Raw genomic sequence first — 12,666 nt, 5'->3', positions numbered from 1 at the left:
AAACCTATGGGATGCAGCAAAAGCAGTTCTAAGAGGGAAGTTTATAGCAATACAAGCCTACCTCAAGAAACAGGAAACATCTCGAATAAACAACCTAACCTTGCACCTAAAGCAATTAGAGAAAGAAGAACAAAAAAACACCAAAGCTAGCAGAAGGAAAGAAATCATAAAGATCAGATCAGAAATAAATGAAAAAGAAATGAAGGAGATAATAGCGAAGATCAGTAAAACTAAAAGCTGGTTCTTTAAGAAGATAAAACAAAATTGATAAACCATTAGCCAGACTCATCAAGAGAAAAAGGGAGAAGACTCAAATCAATAGAATTAGAAATGAAAAAGGAGAAGTAACCACTGACACTGCAGAAATACGAACGATCATGAGAGATTACTACAAGCAACTCTATGCCAATAAAGTGGACAACCTGGAAGAAATGGACAGATTCTTAGAAATGCACAAACTGCCGAGACTGAACCAGGAAAAATAGAAAATATGAACAGACCAATCACAAGCACTGAAATTGAAACTGTGATTAAAAATCTTCCAACAAACAAAAGCCCAGGACCAGATGGCTTCACAGGCGAATTCTATCAAACATTTAGAGAAGAGCTAACACCTATCCTTCTCAAACTCTTCCAAAACATTGCAGAGGGATGAACACTCCCAAACTCATTCTACGAGGCCACCATCACCCAGATACCAAAACCAGACAAAGATGTCACAAAGAAAGAAAACTACAGGCCAATATCACTGATGAACATAGATGCAAAAATCCTCAACAAAATACTAGCAAACAGAATCCAACAGCACATTAGAAGGATCATACACCATGATCAAGTGGGGTTTATTCCAGGAATGCAAGGATTCTTCAATATACGCAAATCAATCAATGTGATACATCATATTAACAAACTGAAGGAGAAAAACCATATGATCATCTCAATAAATGCAGAGAAAGCTTTTGACAAAATTCAACACCCATTTATGATAAAAGCCCTGCAGAAAGTAGGCATAGAGGGAACTTCCCTCAACATAATAAAGGCCATATATGACAAACCCACAGCCAACATCGTCCTCAATGGTGAAAAACTGAAACCATTTCCACTAAGATCAGGAACAAGACAAGGTTGCCCACTCTCATCACTATTATTCAACATAGTTTTGGAAGTGTTAGCCACAGCAATCAGAGAAGACAAAGAAATAAAAGGAATCCAAATCGGAAAAGAAGAAGTAAAGCTGTCACTGTTTGCAGATGACATGATACTATACATAGAGAATCCTAAAGATGTTCCCAGAAAACTACAAGAGCTAATCAATGAATTTGGTAAAGTAGCAGGATACAAAATTAATGCACAGAAATCTCTTGCATTTCTATACACTAATGACGAAAAATTTGAAAGTGAAATTAAGAAAACACTCCCGTCTACCATTGCAACAAAAAGAATAAAATATCTAGGAATAAACCTACTAAGGTGACAAAAGACATGTATACAGAAAACTATAAGACACTGATGAAAGAAATCAAAGATGATACAAACAGATGGAGAGATATACCATGTTCTTGGATTGGAAGAATCAACATTGTGAAAATGACTCTACTACCCAAAGCAATCTACAGATTCAATGCAATCCCTATCAAACTACCACTGGCATTTTTCACAGACCTAGAACAAAAAATTTCACAATTTGTATGGAAACACAAAAGACCCCGAATAGCCAAAGCAATCTTGAGAACGAAAAATGGAGCTGGAGGAATCAGGCTCCCTGACTTCAGACTATATTACAAAGCTTCAGTAATCAAGACAGTTTGGTACTGGTACAAAAACAGAAATATAGATCAATGGAACAGGATAGAAAGCCCAGAGATAAACCCACATACATATGGTCACCTTATCTTTGATAAAGGAGGCAAGCATATACAGTGGAGAAAAGACAGTCTCTTCAATAAGTGGTGCTGGGAAAATTGGACAGGTACATGTAAAAGTATGAAATTAGAACACTCCCTGACACCATGCACAAAAATAAACTCAAAATGGATTAAAGACCTAAGTGTAAGGCCAGACACTATCAAACTCTTAGAGGAAAACATAGGCAGAACACTCTATGACATAAATCACAGCAAGATCCTTTTTGACCCACCTCCTAGAGAAATGGAAATAAAAACAAAAATAAACAAATGGGACCTAATGAAACTTCAAAGCTTTTGCACAGCAAAGGAAACCATAAACAAGACCAAAAGACAACCCTCAGAATGGGAGAAAATATTTGCAAATGAAGCAACTGACAAAGGATTAATCTCCAAGATTTACAAGTAGCTCATGCAGCTCAATAACAAAAAAACAAACAACCCAATCCAAAAATGGGCAGAAGACCTAAATAGACATTTCTCCAAAGAAGATATACAGATTGCCAACAGACACATGAAAGAATGCTCAACATCATTAATCATTAGAGAAATGCAAATCAAAACTACAATGAGATATCATCTCACACCAGTCAGAATGGCCATCATCAAAAAATCTAGAAAGAATAAATGCTGGAGAGGGTGTGGAGAAAAGGGAACACTCTCGCACTGTTGGTGGGAATGTAAATTGATACAGCCACTATGGAGAACAGTATGGAGGTTCCTTAAAAAACTACAAATAGAACTATCATACGACCCAGCAATCCCACTACTGGGCATATACCTTGAGAAAACCATAATTCAAAAAGAGTCATGTACCAAAATGTTCATTGCAGCTCTATTTACAATAGCCAGGACATGGAAGCAACCTAAGTGTCCATCATCAGATGAATGGATAAAGAAGATGTGGCACATATATACAATGGAATATTACTCAGCCATAAAAAGAAATGAAATGGAGGTATTTGTAGTGAGGTGGATGGAGTTAGAGTCTGTCATACAGAGTGAAGTAAGTCAGAAAGAGAAAAACAAATACAGTATGCTAACACATATATATGGAATCTAAGGGAAAATAAAGGTCATGAAGAACCTAGTGGCAAGACGGGAATAAAGACACAGACCTACTAGAGAATGGACTTGAGGATATGGGGAGGGGGAGGGGTAAGATGTGACAGGGTGAGAGAGTGGCATCGACATATATACACTAACAAATGTAAAATAGATAGCTAGTGGGAAGCAGCCGCATAGCACAGGGAGATCAGCTCGGTGCTTTGTGACCGCCTAGAGGGGTGGGATAGGGAGGGTGGGAGGGAGGGAGATGCAAGAGGGAAGAGATATGGGAACATATGTATATGTATAACTGATTCACTTTGTTATAAAGCAGAAACTAACACACCATTGTAAAGCAATTATACTCCAATAAAGATGTTTAAAAAAAAATGTGTTAGTTACTAAATGTTAGTTAGTCATTTGCATGTTACTAATTGAGTTAAGCCTAGGGTGAGCTTCATAGAATGAAAATACATTTAATAGTGGAACGGGGAAAATGTTAGCCAAATCATGAATCCTTTTCCAAAGATAAATTAAAGTGTTATGACAAGGCTCATGTTACTTTAACTATGCTCTCAATAAACTATTCAGTAGGCAGGCAGCAACCATAACCTGTCAGTTGTTGTTTTAGAGCTGAAAGACCGTTATTCCCTACCTATAAAATATATAAATGTATATGTTTGGGTGGATGGTTTTATATGGAAATCACATTAAAGGAGACTGATATACAATTCAATAATCAACACACAGTCTCAACTGCAGCAACCACAAATGTCCAACCTCATGCCGATGGGAAAAATAACCCTGCTTCCCTCCCACTCAGATTCCCCTATAAAATACATGGAGAGAAGTGTGTCTTCAAAAGAGGAATGGAGAAGGGTGTGGCAAAGAGAACAAGCAAGGCACACATGGCAAAGGAAAATGTATCTGTCAAAATACCAAAAGGGAGATTCATTCAGAAGACAAAAAGGCAGGGAATTTGTTTAGACAGTCATATTTTTAAAAGAAAAGAAAAGGGAAGGGGAGGGAAAGGAAAGGAAAGGCAAATTTATGTGGGCCCTTTCCATCTGTTTATATTGACTCCATAGAAAATGCTTGACTTTTCTTAACAAAGATGAAGTAGAGGGTACACAGTGGCAACATCTGCACAATGTCATCACTGGTGCCTCACTGGGCACAGGGTGCCTCCAAGGATTGCTGAGTAGAATCATTGCTGCCCATCTGATTTCCCTGGCTTGTACCTTTCCTCCCTAACAAGTGCTTCCCTCTCTAGCTCTGAACACAAAAGCTGTTCAATACATGCTGGCTTATTAGTTCTGTCCCCGTCACTTTCCAAATCACCTGCCCAATTATCTTTCTTCCCTTTCGTCCTTTCTTAATTTACTCCATCTTGAATAAGTCTCCACTTAGGCCATTTGAGTTTACCTGTATTTAAGAAGAGCTCAGAAATAAGCTGTCTAAAGACCACAATCACATCAAGTTTTCTTTTCATGATACCTGATTCATCCCAGTCATATATATATGTATATGTGTGTGTATATATATGTGTATATATATATATATATATATATACACACACACATGTTCTTTAAATCCTATACAGCTTTGCTGTAATATTGTTTTCAAGACTCTCTTTGTTAAGTACCCGGTAAGGCATCTGAACTAGTGTGGCCAAGAGAATAGTTTCTCTTCCTTTTTCAATAGCAAGGTGGCCCTTGCTATTGTTACCCATTATCAGTCTCTAGTGTTTGTGTTTTATTGTTTTAAGACCCTTGCTATTTTTTGGAACTCCTGAGTATTCACATGCGCATTACATCTGAGTTCCTTTGGCACAATCTTTGTTAGGTGATATCTGTGGGAGTTTGCTTCCTTAGATATAGACCACCGAATGCAGGGAAGAACTGCATTCTGTCTCATCTCTTTCTCAGTCTCCACTCTGGGTGCTCTGTGTTATGACAAACATGTTTATTTTTTGCTTTGTTTGATTGGAATTTTTTAGGTTAAACATATTTTCCAGAATAGGAAAATTATGAATGTCATGAGATTTTTTTCTTTTGTTCTTTTATATCTACCCAATCCCTCCTTACCTTAATCTACTTATACAAGAGTTTGAGGATAGGCATGATGAGATTGGGGAGTGTAGGGGGAATGCTTTTGTTTAACAGTTCTATTCTCCATGACATGCAGGCTTCAGATCCACTAGTACAGCGTCATTCTCATAACCAAGACAGTTTGAGCCCTAATTTTAAGAACTCATCTGGAAGAGATTTGCATTTGTTCAAACTTCTAGAGTTTTGTTTGTTTGTTTGTTTGTTATAACCAGCATAGCAAATAAACATATGAAAAGATGCTTAACTTAGTCATTAGAGAAATACAAGTTAGATCACAACATACCGCTAATTCACCAGAAGAATGGCTGAAATGAAAGAGGCAGATATTACCAAGTGTTGACAAGTTTGTAGAATGGCTGGAATTTTCATACACTATGGGGTGGGAGTATAAATTGGAAAAAATTACCTTGGAAAAGCATTTGGTAACGTCCACCATGCAGAATGTTTGCCTACCACTTGACCTATGATCCAGTCCTAGGTGCATCCCCAAGAGAAAGACATGTTTAATCATGTTATGACAATACTATTTATAATAGCCTCTACGGAGAACCTAACCAGGTACTTTGAATTGTATTCATACAATGGAATGCTATACATCATTAGGATGAACTAACTATTGCTTCAGGCAATCATATGGATCAATTAAAATGTATAACAGAGGAATGAAAAACCAAAGCCAAAAAATAAACAGTGTACTTTGAGAAACAGAAAAAAATTAATCTATGTGTTAGAATTCAGGATATTAGTTACCTTTCAGAGAATAGTGCCTGGGAGGAGATATGAGGTGACTTCAGTGTTGCTTGTAACGTTCTACCTCTTGATCCAGGCGCTGGTAATACGGGTGGGCTCATTTTGCACATAATTAGACACAACAAGTTGTATAATTACAATTTGTGTGCTTTTCCATTGGTATATTATACTTCAGTAAAAATTACCTAAAAGAAAACAAAAGAATTTAGATGTTAACTAATCATGTCCATTAACTGTAAATAGAAGGTAACTTGATAAATTTTAAAAAATAATGTTTAGCATAATGATACTGAGGCCATACGTTTTTAAACACAGAAGAACGAGTGAATAACACCAGTAACTAAATATCTTAAAAATGATGTTTAAAATAACAGGCACAAAGATATCAAAATGAATTATATTTTATATTTTTCAGCATTTTGAAAGAAATTGATTTTCACTTCATTCTTGAATCTTCTATGTTTTTCCTATTCTGCAGGGAGAAAATTGAAGTAAAACGATATTTTCTTGGCTCAGGATCCTTAGAAAGTCACTAGGAACGGAAAGTAGATTAGCCTCATAGTCTTGGTGGCTTAGCAGAAAATTTCAGAAGTCAAAGGGAGTTTGAAAGTAAACCTTTACTGCTCCCCCCAATTTAACATGTTTGCCAGCCCATACTCATGCTGTTATCAAAGTGGCTCATTTTAAATTCTTTACACATACATGTAATGAATAATATAAAATTCCTCTACCTTCAAACCGTGACATTGCTGTCTGATTTACCAAGGTTCAAGGAAAAGAAGAAACCACTTAGTGGTGAATAAATCAGCCCAACTAAATCTTTTAATTTAATCTGATTCTGTTGCAGTCACATAGATATGACAGAAATGAACTCTTATAAAAAAGGAAAAATGACAGTAATTTTAAAATGGTTTGTAAAACAATTGTAAAACATGTAGAAAGAATCTCCATCATTTAGAAAATGAAAACAGCCTTGCTATTTCCATCAATGAATAACTGATTGATTGCAAATGATACATTCCTATTATTAATGAAACCTGACAATTCCATTAGACTAATATACAACAACTGCACGTTAATTCTCTTGATGAGCTTATCATTCAGTTTTTCCAGGGCTGAGGAATGCAAAACGAAAGCAAGAGTATTTAGAAGGTGAAATGAAGGTATAACTTTAAGGATTAGAAACCTGTTTATGTTTCTCTCCTCCTAGATCAAATGATAAAGAAGAGTGTTAGGGCTTCTAATCTATATGGAGTTATGCTGTCAATTCTCAAGTAATCCATTAAACAGTTTTTACTGTTTGAACAGCTACATTTTAGTCAGTTGCTTTATTGAATATTAGTCCACTCTTTCTAATTCTCTGGAGCCAGGTGCTTAAACCACCCAAACAAATCTGAGACCAAGAGCCCATGAGACTAAACTCTGTTTTATCCAATTTAAAAAGAAGAACAATACTCCCCAATTTACGATCTTCTAAGTAATTTGGTTTTAATAGGTTGATTCTGTGAGATTCAATAACTCTCTGTCCTTGAGCAAATTACTCTACCACTAATGAGGACTGGTTTTTGCACTTTGAATACAAAAGTGTATTGAGACACTGAAGTAATGATACAAGGTCATATCAAATAACAACTTATTTCCATATGGCTAGATCTGTGAGGGTCCAAATAAGAATTCTATTAATTGCAGAAAATATGAGGAAAACACCTGTGCAAATGAAACTACCAAATACAGAATTTGAAGAATACCAAATTTATTTTGCAATTTATTTAGCTGTAAAAGGTAAAATATAAAAGCTTAATTATATGCATAAGTGACAATTCCAAATGATTCTTATATATGTCAATCTCCTTTGAGATATATCTATATATTTGTTATTTTAATGGAAACAACAAATTAAATTTACTGAAAATGTATTTTAGGGAACCAATTACTTACTCATTCACCCTCTTGAAAAAATAGTTGCTAAATACTTGTGCTTTGTGCTAAACTCTTTGGGAGGAAAAATATCAAGTGAGACTTCAACTCTCCAAGGAGTTTAAAAAGCATTAGTGGAGGGCTTCCCTGGCGTCGCAGTGGTTGAGAATCTGCCTGCCAGTGCGGGGGACATGGGTTCGAGTCCTGGTCTGGGAGGATCCCACGTGCCGCGGAGCAACTAAGCCCGTGAGCCACAACTACTGAGCCTGCGCGTCTGCAGCCTGTGCTCCGCAACGGTAGAGGCCCGTGACAGTGAGAGGCCCGCGCACCGCGATGAAGAGTGACCCCCGCTCACCGCAACTGGAGAAAGCCCTCGCACAGAAACGAAGACCCAACACAACAACCAAAAATAAATAAATAAATAAATTTATTAAAAATAAAGCATTAGTGGAGAAAGACTTTTAATGTTGCTTTTTGTTGTAGATTGAATTTATTTCTCTGTTTCATTGTTAATATAAAGGACATAGAGAAGTATTTTTTAAATCTACGGAAGTGCAGAGAAAGTAGAGATCTCATGTGAATGGAATAATCAGAGATGTTTCCAAGGAGGAGTACATCTGAACCAGGGGTTACCAACATAAGGGTCTACAGGGGACAGGGTCTACATAAGGGTCTACAGAGTGACATAAATGAACAAAGTGGGTAAGCCATTTCTAAGAGAAAGGGAAGTGGCAGAGACTAAGGAAAAAGGGAGAGTGTGTGTTCTTTTTAAAGGGAAAACCTTTCCTTAGTTTTGGCTAATTATAATCCTTATGTGGCAAAGGCTTCTGATTTCTCAAGAGAAGCCACAACTCTGGATTTTTAGGTGCAATCTCCATCCTTTCAAATTTTGAAAAATTATATATATATGTAAACATAAGTTATACATATGTTATATATTTGTAAAATTATATATAATATACAAACTGATTGTATTATTTATATAAACTCATATATGTGTAAGTGTGTGTATATACACAAACACAAAAACAATCAGTTTTTTAAAAAATATACCTAAAGCCATATTTGACCTACATACAATTTCCAATCTCAACACTGTATCATGGCTTTGGTAAGATGGCTGAATATAAAAAAAAAATGGAGAAGAGAGAGCTCTCTAGGAGAAAAAGTCCTATGGGGAAGGGCGAGGGAAGGTCAGTTAACATTAAGAGGTCTCAGTTGACTCGTGTGTGTGTGTGTGTGTATGTTTATTTGTGTTTACATATACAGTGGAGCCAGAATTAGATATTGATGGCAGAACACATGGTTATTGACTACCATAATAATGAGTTTGGAACTTTTTTGAAAGCCCTAGAAACTGCCAAAAGGTCTTCAAGAAAGGAGTGACTCCGTACAATTACCTTGTAGGATTTACTAGATTAGAGGCTCAAAACACAGAGACCTCTCAGCTTCCTACTGTACTAGCTTAGCAATAAAGTGACTGCAGCCTGACCTGAAATAGTAACTAGAGCCATGGAGGGGAAGGAGTGGACGGGAGAGACACTGTCACGGAACAGGACTTGAAAACTGAATAGATGTAAGGAGAGGTTTAAAAGGAGATTACAAGATTTATTCTCAAATTTCTTGTCTTTTTGCCTTTGAAGATGTAGAGCCATTAATGTTAAGACAAAAGGCTATGAACTGGTATAAGCAGATATTTATGGATTAATTTTAAGAAACATGTTAAAGTGGTAGTGTTTACAAAGTCCTCAAGTCTAACTTTGGAGACATTTTGAAATCAGTTTTAAGCCATAACTGAGGTGGAAATAATGTGAACACATTATTTTATTTCTTATTGTACTTAAAGATATGAATACAATTCTTTTTTTTTTTTTCAATTAAATTGAATTTTAAAATTCTGATTGATTACCTTCTAAGAGACAGACAATGAGCGCTTATGCAAACAACTCACACTTCCAATTTGGTTTTGAGAAGGTCTCCGTTACTATAGATAAGCCTAGTAAAATATGACCCTTAAAAAATTAACTAAACATTATGTTTTGAATTGTTATCTCTGTGGGGTACAAAAAGAAGAGTATTCATTTTTGTCATAGCACTTTTGAGATAAATTCCCATGAAAGTACTTTTTTGGTCAAATGGACTCTTCTGGATCATTTTTGGCACTTTAGACTTGGGACCAAGCAACTGTAATGCCTCAGAGAGACAGTGCTATCGTTGAATGTCCTAAAATGTCAGGTGGATCGATGAGCAACTGGAGTAGTTGTGAAGCAACTATTTTATTTTGAAAAAGAAACTGAGCTTGCAACAGATAACACATCTACAATCAGATGACTACAAAAAAATTGGTCATATCGACCTAATATTAGTGTTTTTCCAAACTCTGTATTATATAAACTTTGCTCAGTTGGGAAAGCTGAGACTTTCTGATTAATTGGTTATTGTATCAGAGTCTAGACAAAATATGTTTTTTTTTTCTTTTACATTGTGGTGAGCACTCAGTTTCTCCTCTCAATCTGAAAACATTCGTGTTTCTGTTTTAGTTACCTTCTGGAATTAGTTATTTGACACTTTCTTCTCTTTGTTGTTCTACTTCCTAGATTTTTTTAAACTTTGTCTTCCAGAATTTCTTCTGATCTTAGTTGTTGTTGTATTGTTTTGTGTATTCAGTTTCAAGGGAATTTTTCTTATCAAAGTACTCTTTTTGCAGGTATAGCTCCTGTTCCTGTTTAATGGATGCAATTTAGTTTCTAAGGCTATTACATATTTTTTTCTTTTTTGGGGGGGGCACGTAGTTTTCTTCTGCTATCTTCAATGACTCTCTCTTTTCTGATTTCTTTCTTTTTCTTTTGCTTTTTTTCTAACCTTTGTATTTCATGTTAAAAGCTTTGTTTTAATGTCTTGTAATCCTTGACTGTTCCTTTATATTTAACAGGAAGTGAAGCACTGCAAAGATGTTTACAAATTCTATTTGCATAGGTGGGCTTTGTCCACTGGTGGCTTTATTGTAGAATAAACTTGTTTAGCCATTTCATTTGGAAACTCTAATTACTGGCATCTATAGATTTTGTCTCTTGTCCCAGTCAGTTTCCTAGAAAAGTCTTTAGTCCAGAGATAAGCAAACTTTTTCTATAGAAGTCCAGAGAGCAAATATTTTATACTTTATCAGTTAGATAGTCTTTGCTGTGACTATTCAATTCTGTCATGGTAGCACAGAAACAGACATAGACAATACAAAATGAAGGATGTGGCTGTGTTGAAATAAGACTTTACTATTATGCAAACAGTTAGCAGGCCATGGTTTCCAACCCCTGTTCAAATCTCCTGCTATGGGGTATCAACTTGAGTGCCAAGGTTGTGTCTAGTGAAAGAAGGGGACCAGAGGCATGGCCACTTAACGTGGTCTTTTAATAAATCCCTGTTTTCATTATGATATCCCATCCTCACCTGTAACTTGTGTTCTCGGGATTAAAGTGTTTCTACCAATCCCCAGAAAGTAAATTTCCAGTCTTCGGCTGTGAAGAGTAGTGGGGAGCAAGCAACTTTACAGAGTGTGGGATATGGTCTCAGAGGCATTCAAACAGTACACCTGTTTTCAGCATGACCTATTCCGCTAATATCAGCTGTACCTGGTGCCTTCAATCCTGAGCCTTTCCAGGGCTCTATATCACAAATGAGCTTGGAGCTGCCCTCCCCCATTGCTGGTTTACAGTTTTTTCTGATCTACATTACCATCTGTAAGTCAATAACATCCATCCAAATGTTTTCTGGTTTCCAACATTGCGTTGCTGTATTTGTCTCTCCTGTTTTCTTTGTACTTTCAGGTTTTTACTTTTCAAAAATCCTTTAACTGACATTTTAGTAGAGATTCTGATGGGATTAGCAGTGAATATGTGTGATGAGTGTTCCAAGTTTAACTGGCCGTCTTCAGAAAATAGATAGATAGATAGATATTCTGATCTTTGATATTCTGGTCTTAATGTCATCCAATTGCAACTGTAATATCATTACAAGCAAGAGCCTACTTTTACATGTAGGATTACTTGATACTTGATCTTGAAGATATTTCATATCTCTGAAATATGAGATGGCAAACTACAGTTTATAGTTTTTACTCTTTCAATTTCCACAATTCCCAAGTGAAAAAAAAGATTGCTTCAAAGTAGGATAAACACAGTTTTATATATTCACCCCAGTTAGTTTTATATATTCTACCTTCCCTCATGCCCCAGGTCACTAAAATCCCCACTTTCCAATACTTTCATAAAATGAAGTCAATAACTTTATATCTTTTCCACAGGCTATTCCCCCAAATATGAACACTAGGCAGGTGTTCACACTCATTTGATATTTAAATAGAATGAATAAGCATTCATTCTACTGTGGGAAACCTTGAGCCCTCCTAATGCAGCTTACACATCTCTCTCCATCTTTCTTCTCTATCCTATTCCTCTTTTATGCTCTCTGTCTTATCTCTTGATTCCTTTTCTATGTCCATTCTTTTTTTTTTTTTTTTGGCCGATCATTATTATGACTCATATTAGTTTTCTATTTCTGTATAACAAATTACCACAAACTTGATGGCTTAAAACAACACCCATTTATTAGCTCACAGATGTGCAGACTTGAGTAAGCTAGGCTGGATTCTATGCTCAGGGCTAAAATCATGGTGCTGGCTGGAGTCTCTGGGAAAGAATCCACTTTCAAGATCATTTATGTTGGCAGAATTCAGTTCTTTGCAGTTGTAGGACTAAGGTCTCAGTTTCCTTGTTGGCTGTCAGCCAGGGGCCTCTCTCAATTTCTCAAGGCCATCACATTCCTTCTCACTTGACTGCATTCATCTTCAAAGAAACAATGGTGTGAGTCCTTTTCAGGCTCCATGTCTCTCTGACTCTCTTTTCTGCTACCAGTCAGAGAAAGCTCTCTCCTTTTACCGACTC

General features: G+C 36.2%; 1 protein-coding gene across 7 annotated transcripts in view; it reads right to left on the bottom strand.

Moving 5' to 3' along the window:
* The window catches only part of LOC130706606 (caspase recruitment domain-containing protein 19-like), a 102,062-nt gene extending 96,067 nt beyond the window's left edge, over positions 1–5,995 (bottom strand). For all 7 annotated transcript variants that reach the window (XM_057539288.1, XM_057539286.1, XM_057539292.1 and 4 more), the window contains exon 1: positions 5,813–5,995. Coding sequence is in view for 3 of the 7 variants with exons in the window: in XM_057539285.1 (XP_057395268.1) it covers positions 5,813–5,922 (110 nt within the window). In the remaining 4 variants the exon portion in view is untranslated. The remainder of the gene's footprint in view (positions 1–5,812) is intronic.
* Positions 5,996–12,666: the final 6,671 nt, after the last annotated feature.

Source organism: Balaenoptera acutorostrata, assembly GCF_949987535.1.
Source record: "Balaenoptera acutorostrata chromosome 6 unlocalized genomic scaffold, mBalAcu1.1 SUPER_6_unloc_4, whole genome shotgun sequence".
In the NCBI taxonomy this organism is placed as follows: domain Eukaryota; kingdom Metazoa; phylum Chordata; class Mammalia; order Artiodactyla; family Balaenopteridae; genus Balaenoptera; species Balaenoptera acutorostrata.
This window is presented reverse-complemented; position numbering and strand designations above follow the sequence as displayed.